Consider the following 17223-nt stretch of genomic DNA (forward strand, 5'->3'; position numbering starts at 1 on the left):
TTTAAGAATAGAGGTTGACAATTTAAATGAAGAAACCAACAGTCTGAATTCTCCAAGAAATCCAGCATCACTTGTCAGGGTACCCCAGGGAACCGACAAGCAGCATTAACCTCTGCAGTTATTAGCTTAAACATCAATAAACCTTTGTCTATTAGAATCCCACTACCTTATTTTTTGTGCTATTTCTTTCTTTACACATACTAACTTTAAAATGAGAACAGGAAACAGTAAGGCAAATGTGGTACAGCATGATGGCAGGAAGGCAGTCATGTCTCACCAACATCTCTACCTCTGGCAGGCTAAGATATAATGTAAAATATCTTGTGTTAAAAATATATATGTAGGGCTTCCCTGATGGCGCGGTGGTTGAGAATCTGCCTGCTAATGCAGGGGACATGGGTTCGAGCCCTGGTCTGGGAAGATCCCACATGCCGCGGAGCAACTAAGCCCGTGAGCCACAACTATTGAGCCTGCGCGTCTGGAGCCTCCGCAACAAGAGAAGCCGCGATAGTGAGAGGCCCGCGCACCGCGATGAAGAGTGGCCCCCGCTTGCCACAACTAGAGAAAGCCCTCGCACAGAAACCAAGACCCAACACAGCCAAAAATAAATAAATTAATTAATTAAAAAAAAAAATATATATATATACACACACACACATTAGTCTTTCAGAGACCTTCTTAGAACCTTAAAAAAAAAAGGGCAGCCTATTTGAGACCCAGATGACTCTCTTGAACTAAAGTATATCCTCTGGGAGATGTCACCAGTGTCACATTTCAAAATTATATGATCCTACAAATCAAGCAATAGTGGGTTAAAGTTCCCTTCTTAAAGCAAAGCGAAACAAAACAAAACAAAATGAAAACAACCAAAAACCCAGACATGAAGATTAGTAAAAAGATCTTTTAGAACCAGGTTTTATTTCAGATCTGTTTGGTTCATATATAAAGTCATTTATTCGAGTTGAAAATGATTTTGACATCCTGTAAGTCCCTAACCAATACAAACTGAGACTTGTGCCATATCCAGGGAGAGGCCCTAGTCCTCTCCCTCCACAAATCTAAACTAGTCCCTCCACAAGTCTAACTTTGGTGCATCTCCCCAACAGAAAATCCAAACAAGCACCTTGTATATCTTTGTCCCTCCTTTTCCATCCCCTCCTCTCAATATTTAGAGCAAAGGACAGAAGCGTATCTTCACTGAAGTTACTGGGATCATCAATGTACCAAAACACAATTTGCACATGTGTCTTCCATTTTAAAAGTAATAAATGAAAGGGAATCTTCTTACCGTATTGACCCGATCATGTATGGCTGTGCCAGTTGAACCACAATTGCACCACTTCCTAGCTGATGACATGTATAGCCAGAATCCCAATCATAGTTCTTAGTGTCCCCATTCAGCAAGGCATTTCGGCTCCGACTGACTCCTTCAATCACACTGGCACAATCAGCAATTGTTGCAACGTTCTCCATGGGAACTGTGAATCCAACACAAGATTCAGCATCAAGATAAAGAAGCCAAATATATCCCAACAGTGTGCTACAAACAAAATTAATTAATTACTATCAATAATAAAACAGAAATCAGAGCATTTTGATTATCTCAAGATATGAACACATTTCCATGCCAAATAGCCTCTAAAAAAGTTGAACCTGAGGCTGGAACAAACCAAACCACATGTAGCAATTAACCCTAAGGAATTTTATTACAAAGAAACATGATACCCCATAAAATATAGAACAGATAAATACATTGTGAAATATTACTACAGTGGGAAACCACACAGTAGTTGAGATTAATTAACTACAGCTATATCCAAATTGATTAATCAAAAAACAATGTGTTGAGTGAGAAAAGCAAGGCACAGAAAAACACAGTGTATGAGTTCATTTATACAAAGCTTTTTAAAAAGGCGAAACTAAAAATATAATTTGTTTAGGGATACATATATAAATGTAAAACTAAAAAGGAAATCCAGGGAATTATGACACAAAATTCATGATCATTTGTATGAGCAAGAGGGAGATGAAATCTTGGAGGGACACCTACCAATGTGCCTAAACATTAATTGATTTCATTTCCAAGATGAAATCCTGGAGGGGCTTCAAAACTACTGGTTTTCTTCTATTCTCATGAGGCAATAGGTACATAAGTACTTATTTTATTAGTATTCTCTAAACTGTACATATTTATTACACTTAATAAATGTAGTAAGTTTGTTTAAAGAAGCATGACATATACAGATTTAGTATTTTAGAATTCATAAAGCAGGAAAACAATCCAGGACATGGTACCAATCCCTTTGCAGAATATACAGTTGCCCTCGGCCATGATTCATTTCCCTTTTTTATCTGTTTACTATTCTGAGCAATTCAACACATACGCTCATCTCTTTGTTCATGAACTGCTGCATTCTGAAACACCAGCTCTGTTTTGATTCTGTGTCTCCCTATGTACTTCAAGTCCACATCCACCTGTTCATTTACAAAAGTCTAGGGTATCCACAAAATGATATAGCTGTCCAAAAATGATGTAGATTCTCTAAACACTGAGAAGAGAATGATAAAAGGTGAGAGCCTTTTAAGTCCACTGGGACCTTTTTTGTGCATTTACTAGCGCTGCGATTTTCTTCAGAAATTTAAGTTATTTAACCTAAATCTACAATTAACCTTAGCTACTTATATTCAAGATGTGTAGCTTACTTTACAAAATTTTAAAATGGATTGAAAAAAAGACAATTTCTTATTAGATATACACTATACTTTTCAGTATAATTTTATACTCTATGCAAAGAGAGAGGGTGAGCAGTACTACTATCACGCCAAAACATTTCTAACTTTATAATGATGTGGAGTAAATAATCTTCCATGTATCTCCTAAGCAATGCATTTACTTTCCAAAGGTGGGCATGCCTGTACTGGAGCCCTCATCTACCTTCACTACCTGCTTTGCTCCCTCATCTCATATACCTTCACTGCTTGCTCTGATCTCCGTAGATAAGGACAGCCATCCACAGATAAAGAAGAGAGGAAGGGAAGGAGGAAGGGAGAGAGATTGGATTTTCTGGCCATGAATCCCTTGACTATGAAGCTTAACTCTAAAGCAATAAGCAGAATCTCTGGTAAAGTAAACTGTGAGGACAGTTTCCTGGCAGAGAAGGGGCTTATAGAAAAGCCCCCCTCTGACTTTGAAAGGAGAAGAGATAAAGGACTATATTTAGAGGCTAAGTCATGGTACCTCCATCTCATGGAAAAGGGGAAGTATTCTGTGATTTGGAAGAGAGAACTAAAGGATGTGGCACAAGATACACAATAAACTGAGCTGAGACATAAAATCACACTGTAGGTAGCTTAAGCTGCAGTAAGAGACAGTCTCCATTCTCCCAGGTGCTTAAATAGCACACATTTATTTTTCATCCACACTATGCATTCAGTGATGATCAGCAAGGTGACTCTGAGCATTGCATCACGCAGGGACCCTAGTGACAGAAGGTTTGTATAGATTGATATGTGCTTCTTCAATCACAGCAGCAGTGAGAAGGGAGTGAACTGGGCACTGGCTCTTAAAACTCCTCCCCCAAAGCAACACACATCACTTTGCTCACATTTTGTTGACTAAGGCAAGTCACAGGACCTTACCTAACTTCAAAGGGGATAGGAGAGGGCTAACTTGTTGTATGCCCAGGAGAAGAAGGGGAATATTTGGTCAACAATATTAACATCTACAATAAACATTAAACCAGGATGAAGGAACGTTCAATAGCCAGATAAATCTAGTTCATTTGTGTAAAGTATATAAAATATTTCGAGGTATAAATATACCAAAGGGACATTTAGATTGTTACCACTGTTTTCTTTGTGATTACAAATGTGTCTTCTTGGGTACATAGGTAAGAGTTTCTTCAAGGAATATGTAAGACATATATATGTATATATTTACACATACACACACACACACACATACGGAAGTGGAATTACACTTGTGGCTATGAGTTACCTCATTGGCAGGATGTCAATCCTTTCTTGGTTAATGTTGAGTTGAAATATTTAACTTTTTCCTATATGATTTGTGTTTTCCCTTTCTTGTTTATAAATTCTTTCCAACCCCAAATTTATAAAGATATCTCCCTATATTTTCTTCTAAAAGTTCTCAAATTTTGCTTTTCACATTTGGTTCTTTAATCTATTTAGGATTTATTTTTGGTATGCTACTAAATACAGATCTACTTTTACCTTTTATTCATAAGGTTAGCTAATTTCCCCAGCACCATTTAATGAACAGTTCATCGCTTTCCTCCACTAATTTATGTTACTTTAGTCACATATAAAGTTTTCATACGTATCCAAATCTCTTTTTAAGATCTGTACTCTGTTTCCTTAATTTGCCTAGCCTTGTGCCTTTACCATGTTGTTTTAATTACTATAATTTTACAGTATCATAAAATCTGACAAACTGAACACCTGTCTTCCCTCTCCTTCCCCTTCTTCTCCGTTTTTCTTCAAAATTACCTTAGATATTCCTGGCCTTTTCAGGAGAAGTTTGTGTTTTGTTTAAGTTTTCAAATATACTAGCATAAAGGATTCTTCAATATATGCAAATCAATCAGTGTGATACAGCATATTAACAAATTGAAGGAGAAAAACCATATGATCATCTCAATAGATGCAGAAAAAGCTTTTGACAAAATTCAACACCCACTTATGATAAAAACCCTGTAGAAAGTAGGCATAGAGGGAACTTACCTCAACATAATAAAGGCCATATATGACAAACCCACAGCCAACACTGTTCTCAATGGTGAAAAACTGAAACCATTTCCACTAAGATCAGGAACAAGACAAGGTTGCCCACTCTCCCACTATTATTCAACATAGTTTTGAAAGTTTTTTTTTTTTTTTTTTGTGGTACGCGGGCCTCTCACCACTGTGGCCTCTCCCGTCGCGGAGCACAGCCTCCAGACACATAGGTTCAGCGGCAATGGCCCACGGGCCCAGCTGCTCCACGGCATGCGGGATCCTCCTGGACCAGGGCATGAACCCGTGTCCCCTGCATCGGCAGGTGGACTCTCAACCACTGCGCCACCAGGGAAGCCCTAGTTTTGGAAGTTTTAGCCACAGCAATCAGAGAAGAAAAAGAAATAAAAGGAATCCAAATCGGAAAAGAAGAAGTAAAGCTGTCACTGTTTGCAGATGACATGATACTATACATAGAGAATCCTAAAGACTCTACCAGAAAACTACTAGAGCTAATCAATGAATTTGGTAAGGTAGCAGGATATAAAATTAATGCACGGAAATCTCTTCAATTCCTATACACTAATGATGAAAAATCTGAAAGGGAAATTAAGGAAACATTCCCATTTACCATTGCAACAAAAAAGGATAAAATACCTAGGAATAAACTTACCTAAGGAGACAAAAGACCCATATGCAGAAAATTATAAGACACTGATGAAAGAAATTAAAGATGATACAAACAGATGGAGAGATATACCATGTTCTTGGATTGGAAGAATCAACATTGTGAAAATAACTATACTACACAAAGCAATCTACGGATTAAAGGTGATCCCTGACAAACTACCAATGGTATTTTTCACAGAACTAGAACAAAAAATTGCACAATTTGTATGGAAACACAAAAGACCCCGAATAGCCAAAGCAATCTTGAGAAAGAAAAATGGAGCTGGAGGAATCAGGCTCCCTGACTTCAGACTATACTACAAAGCTACAGTAATCAAGACAGTATGGTACTGGCACAAAAACAGAAATATAGATCAATGGAACAGGATAGAAAGCCCAGAGATAAACCCATGCACATATGGTCACCTAATTTTTGATAAAGGAGGCAAGAATATACAATGGAGAAAATACAGCCTCTTCAATAAGTGGTGCTGGGAAAACTGGACACTTACATGTAAAAGAAAGAAATTAGAACGCTCCCTAACACCATACACAAAAATAAACTCAAAATGGATTAAAGACCTAATGTAAGGCCAGACACTATCAAACTCTTAGAGGAAAACATAGGCAGAACACTCTATGACATAAATCACAGCAAGATCCTTTTTGACCAACCTCCTAGAGAATTGGAAATAAAAACAAAAATAAACAAATGGGACCTAATGGAACTTAAAAGCTTTTGCACAGCAAAGGAAAACATAAAAAAGATGAAAAGACAACCCTCAGAATGGGAGAAAATATTTGCAAATGAAGCAACTGACAAAGGATTAATCTCCAAAATTCACAAGCAGCTCATGCAGCTCAATATCAAAAAAACAAACAACTCAATCCAAAAATGGGCAGAAGACCTAAATAGACATTTCTCCCAAGAAAATGTACAGATTGCCAACAAACACATGAAAGGATGCTCAACATCACTAATCATTAGAGAAATGCAAATCAAAACTACAATGAGCTATCACCTCACACCAGTCAGAATGGCCATGATCAAAAAAATCTACAAACAATAAATGCTGGAGAGGGTGTGGAGAAAAGGGAACCCTCTTGCACTGTTTGTGGGAATGTAAACTGATACAGCCACTATGGAGAACAGTATGGAGATTCCTTAAAAAACTAAAAATAGAATTACCATATGACCCAGCAATCCCACTACTGGGCATATACCCTGAGAAAACCATAATTCAAAAAAAGTCATGTACCATAATGTTCACTGCAGCTCTTTTTACAATAACCAGGACATGGAAGCAACCTAAGTGTCCATCGACAGATAATGGATAAAGAAGATGTGGTACATATATACAATGGGATACTACTCAGCCATAAAAAGAAACAAAATTGAGTTATTTGTAGTGAGGTGGATGGACCTAGAGTCTGTCATACAGTGTGAAGTAAGTCAGAAGGAGAAAAACAAATACTGTATGCTAACACATATATATGGAATCTAAAAAAATTAAATTGTTCTGAAGAACCTAGGGGCAGGACAGGAATAAAGACGCAGACGTAGAGAATGTACTTGAGGACACGGGGAGAGGGAAGGGTAAGCTGGGATGAAGTGAAAGAGTGGCATGGACTTATATATACTACCAGAAGTAAAATAGGTAGCTAGTGGGAAGCAGCCGCATAGCACAGGGAGATCAGCTCAGTGCTTTGTGACCACCTAGAGGGGTGGGATAGGGAGGGTGGGAGGGAGACTCAAGTGGGAGGAGATATGGGGATATATGTATATGTATAGCTGATTCACTTTGTTATAAAGCAGAAACTAACATACCATTGTAAAGCAATTATACTCCAATAAAGGTGTTAAAAAATAAAAATAAAAAAAAGCAGTAAGCCTTGATGTGGAAAAAACAAAAACCTAATATACTAGCATAAAAATTTTCACAGTATGTTCTCATTATCATTCCAAACATTTTTATTTGTACCTTTTCTTTCTTTTTTCGTCAGTCCTATACATGTTTGTCTACTACATTAGTGTTTTCAAAAAAACAATTTTCAATTTTGCTGATTATTTTCTTTATTTCCTACTTCACTAAATCTGCTCTTTTTATTACTTCTTCTTTCTACTCCTTTGGATTTATTCTATTTTTTTCTAAATATCTGAAGCAAATAATGAGCAAAACATTAACTTTTCTTTTTTTCTAATAAATGCATTTAAAGCTAATATTTTACCTCTAAGTCCTGCTTTATCTTTACCCTTAAGTTTTGATATATAGTGTTTTGAAGAGTATTAGAGTCAACTATGGTGTAGAATGTTCCTCCATCTGGGTTTGTCTGACATAAAGTGTTTTAAAAGTTGATTGCATCTAAGTTTTTTCTAATTTCCGTTAAGATTTTTCTTTGCTCCATAAATTATTCATAAGAATGTTTTTTAACTTTTCAAGTTTTTGTTACTGATTTTTTTTTTTTTTTTTTTTTGCGGTATGCGGGCCTCTCACTGTTGTGGCCTCTCCTGTTGTGGAGCACAGGCTCTGGACACGCAGGCTCAGCGGCCATGGCTCACGGACCCAGCCGCTCCGTGGCATGTGGGATCTTCCTGGACCGGGGCACGAACCCGTGTCCCCTGCATCGGCAGGCGGACTCTCAACCACTGCACCACCAGGGAAGCCCTGTTACTGATTTTTAATTACACTGTAATGTGGATAAAAAGGTGTGGTCTGTATGATACTGACTTTGTAGAATTTGATGAGATTTGCTTCTCTGTGGTCTAGTTCATGGTTCTTATAAATATTTTACATGTGCCTGAAGAGAATGTGTATTCTCTAATTTGGGAGAACTATGGTTCTATATATATCTACTTTATCAAACTTACTGAGCTGTTCAAATCACTTACATGCTTACTAATTAATAGGAGAGGTTTGTTTAAATTTCCCACTATGACTGTAGATCTGTCAACTTCTCCTTGTAATTCTGTCAATTTTTGCTTTATGTATTTTGAGAACACATTTCGTGTTTATTATTTTAGAATTATATCTAACTGGTAGATTGAACCTTTCATCATTATGTAGTGTCATTTTTTATCTCTAATAATGCCTTTGCCCTAAAATCTACATGTTCTGATGTCAAATAAATATAGTGCCTTTATTTAGCTACTGTTTCCTTAGCATCACTCTTCTATTTTTCTGGTCTCTTGTGATAACATATAACTAGATTTTTGAAAAATTCAGTGTCCTTTGTCTTTTAACTGGCAGATTTACATGACTTATATTAATTGCTATTACTGATGTATACTAATTCACTTTTAAAAAATTTATTTATTTTAGGCTGTGTTGAGTCTTTGTTGCTGCGCACAGGTCCCCTCCAGAGGCTGCGACAGGGGGCCACTCCTCATGGCGGTGCGCGGGCCTCCCACTGCGGTGGCCTCTCCTTCAGCAGAGCATGGGCTTCAGGTGCGTGGACCTCAGCAGTTGTTGTGCCCGGGCTCAGCAGTTGTGGCTTGCGGGCCCCAGAGAGCAGGCCAGGCAGCTGTGGCGCATGGGCCCAGTTGCTCCGCAGCATGCAGGATCCTCCTGGACCAGGGCTCGAACCAGGGTCCCCTGCATTGGCAGGCTGACTCCCAACCACTGCGCCACCAGGGAAGTCCCACTAATTCACTTTTATTTCTACTTACAAGTTTTTTTTTCTTTGCTGCTTCCCCCACCTCTCTGTCTACTCTGTTCCTTTTTTCTAACAGATTGAATTTCCTTTATTTTCCCTACCAGCTATCCCTATTATTTGATTGGGAAGTTATATATTCTATTTCTATTCTTTTACTAAATTCTATATATGCATACCAGACTTAACAATGCCTAAAATTAAAAATCACATATTCCCTTCTCCTGAACAATATAAAAGATCTTAACACTTTTTCATACAAATCATCTTGCCTCTTGGCTTGTTATCCTTACCTAACATTTTACTTCTACCTTGTTTTAGACTCTCAAAATCAGTCATCATTATTATTATCTCATACAGCCAAAACTTATTTATTCACATTCACCAATTTATTCACCTTTACTTTTTTTAATATCCTCCTTTCTTCTTGGTTCAACTTCCTTCTAAGACACATCCATTCAGCAAAGTCTTTACTTGAAAGTGTATTTTGCCACCACTCTTGAAAAATAGTTTAACTGGGTATAGAACTCTAAGTGAAAAGCTGTTTTTCCTCAGCACTTTTAAGATATTATTCCATAGTCTTCTAGCTTCTTCTCTTAGGTCTGCTGTCCCTCTAACTGCTGTAATTTGTTTTTTTCTCCACAGTTACTTTTAAGGATTTTTTTTTGGTTTTAGTGTTTTGCAATTTTACTATGTTGTACCTAGATGCAGACTAAATTTATCCTGCTCAGGACTGAATATAAGCATTTATGGCTTTTATCATGTCTGGAACATTTTAACTATTATTTCTGTGAGTATTGATTCTCCCTCATTCTCTGTTTTTTCTTCTTCTAGAATTTCCATTAGACCTCTGTTGGAACTTCTCATTCTATCCTCTCTATTTCTTAACCTTCCTTTCATTTTTTCCCTCTTTACCTCTTTTTGAAGCATTCTGGGTAATTTCTTTAAATTACTGTTGTGTTCACTGCTTCTCTCTAGGTGTGTCTCATCTACTGTTTAACCTGTCCACTGAGTTTTAAAATTTCACTGTCAAACAAAAACTACCCAGTATTGAAAATAAGTGAACTGAAGCTATATGTATTAGCAAGGGTCAATCTTACAAAGAAAGTTGGTTAAGAAGAACAAGTCAGAAAAATACAAAGGGTACAATTCCACTTCTATCGTTTAGTGATAGACACCTAGTGAATCTCACCTATATGGTGAGATTAGAAAGGAGAGCCGGGGAGTAGTAAACACAAATTCAGATGAATGGTGACCTCCAGATAGGAAGATAGCAGGGATGTGCTGTGGGGGAACACACAAAGGGTTTTAAAGACTTGGTAGTGTTCTATTTCTCAAGATGGGTGGTGAGCATGTGAGTGTTCCTGGTCTCCAAACTTTACATATATGTTCTTTATGTTCTTTTCCACAAATGGAATATCGGTTATTTTTTAAATTCCACAAATTTTAATACTGTTTTTATGAAAACCAGAAATATGGCAAGTAATTTCAGAGGGTTTGAAAGGATAAACCTTTTAGGATTCTTTACAATGCTGACGTGCTCTGTAGTATCCACTAGGTCTTGACGGTTGTCCTTGTTGACTCTCCCTGAGTTTATCCATTTCCTCCTAAGCTACCTTACTGCTTCACAATTTTATCCCTAGATGATCTGATTTTAACTAGTCAATTAGTGCAGCAGCATCAGAGACGATCATAAAATCATTAGTGATATAGTTTAAAGCTCTTTGGGAAAAAAGGCTGGGATAAGCACTCAGAATTCCTTTTCTAAAGACATATTTAGAAATATTTATTAAAGTAGACTCTTTCAATCTCCAACATTTTCTCTAAGCAAAACTGCCCTAGTAATATCACCCTCTGACCCTCTGGAATCTTAAGGTAGTCTAACATATGCTTCATTAAAGAACTTTGCCTTCTTGGGACTTCCCTGATGGTCCAGTGGTTAGGACTACACACTTTCACTGCTGTGGGTCTTGGTTCAATCCCTGGTTGGGATTTTTAAAAAAAGAACATTTCAAAAACAAAAACAAAAACAGTGCCTTCTTAACAAAAAATCCTATATCTATGTGCTGGAGAATAGTATTCCATGGTTTCCACTTTGATCTTGACATCATCGTTCATTAATGTTTTTCAGTCAAAGTCTGGATCTACAAAGGGTGCCCAACACAGATAAACATAGACACATATAATACACAGAGATAGACTGTATTAGTGAAATCTACCCCAACTCCTAAATTTCCTTTCAAGAAACTGCTTTTGCTAGAACTCTACTAGCAACTTGATAAGCAACTGTACTTATTCCATAAGGTAGAAAATCAGATCAGCACTTTTCTTAATTCTCATTCCTATGTTTTAAACAATGAGTCAAATTAACAATATAACGACCAAATGATGCCAACGGGTGGAAAGAAGAGAAGGATAGGGACCTGGGCACAAACCCTGTGGATAAAGACTTTCTGTAAATAACCAAGGTGAGACCATAATTCCAGCACTGGGCCAATTCTTAATATCCAAATCAGTATTTCAATCTGATCTAACTTGACAATTGGAGATTTAGCATGTGAGTTTCATAAGGGCAGGAACTTTTCTTTTTTTCACTGCTGTATTCCCATCTGATAAGAAAGAGTGCCTAGCATATAGTAGTTGTTAAATAAATATTTGCTGAAAGAATGAACCAGAGCTGGAAAAGCATGCGTATATAGGTGCGGCACTTAACATAGCTCCTTACCAAAAGCTAGAAAATCTAAAAGTTACTGAATAAAGCAGGAAAAACTGCTTTCTAAGGGAAAGTTTTCTTAGAAAAGTGAAGTATGATCAATCTCTGGGTCTTGACCTAAACATTAAAAAGAAAACAAATATGCCCACTGCAGAAGAGCTGCTTTATAAGCACTACATATACCCTTAGCTCTCTCAACTTCTCTTCCCCTAAAAGTTTGTCCCACATACAGAAAGATTGGTCACTCATGGTAGAATAAAATATTTTCTGATAGGGAAACCATTTGGGGGAGAACAGGAGGAAGAGGAGGAATGTATATAATAACATGACTTTTAAAGACTATAGAGGCTTTTTTATGCCTGATAGTATTGTTATCTGGTTATAGTCATACTATAAGAGTTCTCAGAGAAGAGGTCTGTCCTAAATGTCACCACTGGGTTTACTAATATAGGCCACTTCCTTCATTTCAGCAGGAAAAAATTCTGTTATTAATTCTTCTTCCTAGAAACACAAACCTCAGCCTTGGACTGCATAATAATTACTCAATGGTTTGAATAACTTCTGTAGTCTTTTTTCCTGGGAAAAATTAGAGAGTGATTCTAACTGACTGCAACACACAGAAGGTGCCATACTGTTTTTCTTCCCATAGGGGCCGGGCCACTCCCCATTTGAATGTTCATTACCGTCTTTCATATGTGTCTGATAAATTTATTAAAAACACCATCTGGATGGAGCTCAGCTTTGTGCTGTATTTCCAGTCTTCCAGTTTCCTCCCTTGTCCCACTGGAATTTCTGCCCCAATTTGTGTCACTTTGTTTACAAAACCATATTGCCAAAGCCCAGCAACTCGCGTCTGTCTCTTTCTGGTTTTCCTTTGCCATCCTTCAGCTACATACCTATTACAATAGCCTGTGCTAGGAGCAAAGGGGAAGTGCCTGGGCAGAAATTACTTTTCCCTCTCTATGCACATAGCAATTCTGCTCAGACAAATTTAATTTGCTGCTTCTGAATGCAAAAATTGCATGTTAACAAAGTGTATACATTCTGCAAGTGTATGAATATTGGGATGACTCCCACTGTGGGGAACTGCAGAAAAGGTGATCTGAAAACAATTGTACTGTCCTCTGTTCTTACACAGCACCAGGGGTGGCCAACAGCCTGCCTGTAAATTTAATTCAGGAGTAATAAATTTTTTAAAAGGCAGTATTACTTCACTAGGACATGACCTGAGGGCCACCTGTACCAGCTATATTTAAAGATAAGACTGACATGTTATTTAACTGTCTCCAGAGATCACCTTTGAGAGATAGGGGGGAAAACCCATTTGAAGCAGATTTTAAAAGTGAAATAGCAGTTAGCACTTAACAGAGGATTGTCATCTTCAAAAACAGTGCTTGATATAGCAGAAACTAACACAACAACATAAAGTAATTATACTCCCATAAAGATGTTTTAAAAAAAAGAAATAAACAAGTGAGCAAGTAAACAAACAAACAAACAAACAAATAGTCCTTGTGTTGGGCTTCATGCAATGTTTCCCTGGCTGTTTTCATTGCAAATTGTTTTCTAATAGCACAGTAGTTCACGCAGCCATCAAGTACTTAACAGTCTCAGGGAGATTCTCCTCTGTTGCCAAGATTTTCAGAGTTACAAAATATTCCCTTCAAAAAGACAACTAGGACTATCAGCTTAAGGTCACATGAGATATTCACCTACGGACCTACACTATTTTTTTTAAAGGGGGACTTACCCTAGGGGCCTATCCACAGGCCTACATAGGAACTTGTTGCTGACCAGGCAAGCTTCCAACCCAACTGCAATCCAACCTTCTGTCAACTTACTCTAAAGGGAAAAATACTCACAGCTGTTATGTCTGAACAGCTGTAAATGAACAATAGCTAATTAGAGCACAAGCCCATTTTTCTTGGAAACTATCAAAAAGCTACAAAAATGTATTCTGCAACACTGGCACTAAGTTACATTCATTCCTGGTTTTATCGATCAGGTTAAAAAAAATCAATTTTCTTGGTGCAGCCACTATGGAAAACAGTATGCAGGTTCCTCAAAAAACTAAAAATAGAGTTGCCATATGATCCAGCAATCTCACTCCTGGGCATATATCCGGACAAAAATATAATTTAAAAAGATACATGCACCCCTATGTTCATAGCAGCACTATTTACAATAGCCAAGACATGGAAACAACCTAAATGTCCATTGACAGATGAATGCATAAAGAAGATGTGGTACATATATACAATGGAATACTATGCAACCATAAAAAAGAATGAAATAATGCCATTTACAGCAACATGGATGGAACTACAGATTATCATACTAAGTGAAGTAAGTCAGAAAGAGAAAGACAAATACCATATGATATCACTTATATGGAATCTAAAATATGACAGAGATGAACTTTTATGAAACAGAAACAGACTCACAGACATAGAGAACAGACTTGTGGTTGCCAAGGGGAGGGAGGGTGGAAGAGGGATGGAGTGGGAGTTTGGAGTTAGCAGATGCAAACTATTACATATAGAATGGATAAACAACAAGGCCCTACTATATAACACAGGGAAATAAATATATTAAATATTCTGTGATAAACCATAATGGAATAGAATATTTAAAAAAGAATGTATATACGTATAACTGAATCATTTTGCTGTACAGCAGAAATTAACACAACATTGTAAATCAACTATATTTCAATTAAAAAAATCACTTTTCAATCATATAGTATATCACATTACATTGCTGAAGAAAACCCTTTAAACTTTTCCTTTCCCAAATATGCCCCAGTTCCCAGCACTGTGGAAAGGCTGCTTCCTAACACAATTCCAAAGGATTCAGTTATGACCATCTCTCCATATCTGCAGGGGAAGCCCATGGGAAGAAAACAGACCTTGCCATTTCAATGCTGGCGACCCATTCCTCTGAGCCTCTTTTCCTTTTTTCTTTGTTTTCATTTTTATCTGTTTCAGTCAGTATAATCTGTGTTCTCATCATTCCTGTTATAGCTCCAATTCTGAACAAATCACACACCCTATCTTGAGATTATAAGGACGTTGACAATCATGCTGGGTTCTATTTAGCCAGTGACAGGAAGAGGTAACACTTTTCCAAACTTTAAATGTGGCTTTCCCTTCTCCCAAAGTATGCAAACTTTATAACTTTAGAAAGTTATAGCTCCAAACATGTTTCAGAGAACATGGCAGTTTTATAGAAGATGGAGGTGAGAAATCAGAGGTGGTTATTCCCAGGGGCAAAGGTGAGGTGGGGTGGGGTCAGTGGATGCCAAGTATGCATGTTCACCAGGATCAGTGAATTCACAAAGCACCTTCAAGAACTAACTGCTTAAGAGGTTTACTCTCTTATCTGTAGTTTTCAAACTCCAGCATTCACGCTGGAGGTTTTAGCTGTGAAAATCTTCGATTCAAAAAGACCTTAAAGAATCAAGCATCAAATGTTTAACAGCGGTAACCACTGCAGCGTATCAAAGGGGGATTCACTCTGCAGGTGAGGTCTTTAAATTTAGGACAAAGGAATTTCCAGATGTAAGAAAAAAGACAGCCCAAACAGCTAACTCTGTGTTTGAACTAACAGGCAATATCTCATTGGGGTGATTTTTTTCCTTTTCTCTGGACAAAATCTGTCAGAGAAAGACTCTCCATCTGCCCCCTACATCACGACAAGTTATTCAAGCTGATATGGGGAAAAATACCTAACATACAAAAAGTCACTGAAATTGGTTTTGCAAGTTTAGGAAACTCTCAAAAAATTTTTAAAGTTATAATGTAAAGGGCATCTTTTTCTATGAGTAGTATAAGAGTTTTACATGGATTTATTTTTCCTTATGTCCTAAAAGATGTTGATATTAACAGTTATTTTTTTTCCACACTAATGGTTGAAAGGTCTTCTCAGGCCACAACAATTTTGTGACTCAAGATCGGAGATGTCACCACAGCTTTGGGGGAATATTTCTCATTCGTGTTAAGCATAGAACAAAGATGTGCAAAAGGTTTTCAAAAGGTCCACAAAAGAAGCAGTGGTTTGCACGGAAATGTTTGTTTTTTTTTTTTAAAACCATCCCTTTAACAAAGTAGTAGCTCTTCTCTCTCTCTCTCTCTTTTTAAAATTTTTTTCATTTTAAGCTGGAGGATGTATCTGGTTCAAACTTTAAGTCAGAATGATTCTGAGATAATGGATAACTTGAGTCTTATGATCTTGAATGACGGTCCTTTAAAATGTATCAATAAATATAAAATTTGAGATTTTACTAACAATAGTTATCAGCAGTGAGGCAATCAAACATTAAGTGGAATCCTGTACATTTTACAGAAAATGTCCCAATCAGATCTGTGGCAAGTATGCTCTTACAGCTCCACTTTGGCAGAAACTGCCTGCCACAGATTTTGGAGGCAGAGAGAAAAAGGTGGGAGATGACACCAAATTCTCACATGTTTTAGTTCCCACAAAGCATCCTGGATTGAATTGTGTGAGAAGGAAAGAATCTCTGAGAATCTCAAGGGAGCAAGACTGGAATTCAGAAGAAACATACAGGTAAAGGTGAGTCTTAACTTCTGAATATTGAGCTTTCAGAATTGAGACTCTGTAATCAAACCCCACAGGATGCCTGAGGGAAAACTTGCCTCCCTGGGCTCTCCCAGTTTTAGCCTGAGGGGCCAGCCCAGGGCTGTGGGGAAGTTGAGCAATCCCCTGGGTGAGACTGAGGTTTTGCTCCCTAACAGGCGAACTTGGAGTCCCTTGGGAAATCTGTCCACCTAGCTTCAAAGACTGACAATCAAAGTCTTGTAAGTTCCCTGGAACAAATTTACTCATACTCCTAAGTAAAGTAGTTATGAGAAAAAAAAAAAAAAAAAAACTCAGGAAAAAGTACGATTTACACTACCTCTAGAGGCCAAAGTTAATCTAGATTGAAGAAACAGAATCATGCTATGTTTTCCAGTAAACTTACAGTGTATGATGAAATGAGTCTTGTCTAAAATACAATAAAAGGCAGTTTAAAAAGCACCTTCTGCTACTACTCTCAATTAATTATTCTTCTAATGGTTTACACTTAGTGCTTTGGGAAATGAAAAATGGGTGTGAGTATTTTTAAACAGAAGTTTATTATGAATATTCTGGGACCTGTCAGTTAGGAAGTATCTTATTTCTGAGTTCTAGCTCTCTTTGCATCATGTCTCTATACTTTAATTCTGAGAGGAAAAGCGTTTGCTACCCCCTGCCTGCTTTCAGCTCAAACATCCACTGGACCAAGGCAACGGACTGGAAAGCAGGTACCTGAAGAACTCACCTCAGTTCTGTAAACCATGCCCTAGGCAATCTCGAGAAGGCCATTTAACCAACCCGTGACTCAGTTTCTTTACCCATAAAGAAAAGAATCCCTTCCTCCTTCTGCCTTCTTATGAATATTGAAAGAATAAATTAGA

General features: G+C 37.5%; 1 protein-coding gene across 1 annotated transcript in view; it reads right to left on the reverse strand.

The window, feature by feature from the left end:
- BTBD9 (BTB domain containing 9) overlaps positions 1 to 17223 on the reverse strand; it is a gene marked incomplete at its 3' end in the record, with an annotated part of 374760 nt that overhangs the window by 96725 nt on the left and 260812 nt on the right. Inside the window, exon 8 of the mRNA XM_079712034.1 lies at positions 1289 to 1478. Within this exon, the coding sequence (XP_079568160.1) occupies positions 1289 to 1478 (190 nt within the window). The remainder of the gene's footprint in view (positions 1 to 1288; positions 1479 to 17223) is intronic.

This window comes from Hyperoodon ampullatus (genome assembly GCF_949752795.1).
Source record: "Hyperoodon ampullatus genome assembly, chromosome: 10".
Taxonomy (NCBI): domain Eukaryota; kingdom Metazoa; phylum Chordata; class Mammalia; order Artiodactyla; family Ziphiidae; genus Hyperoodon; species Hyperoodon ampullatus.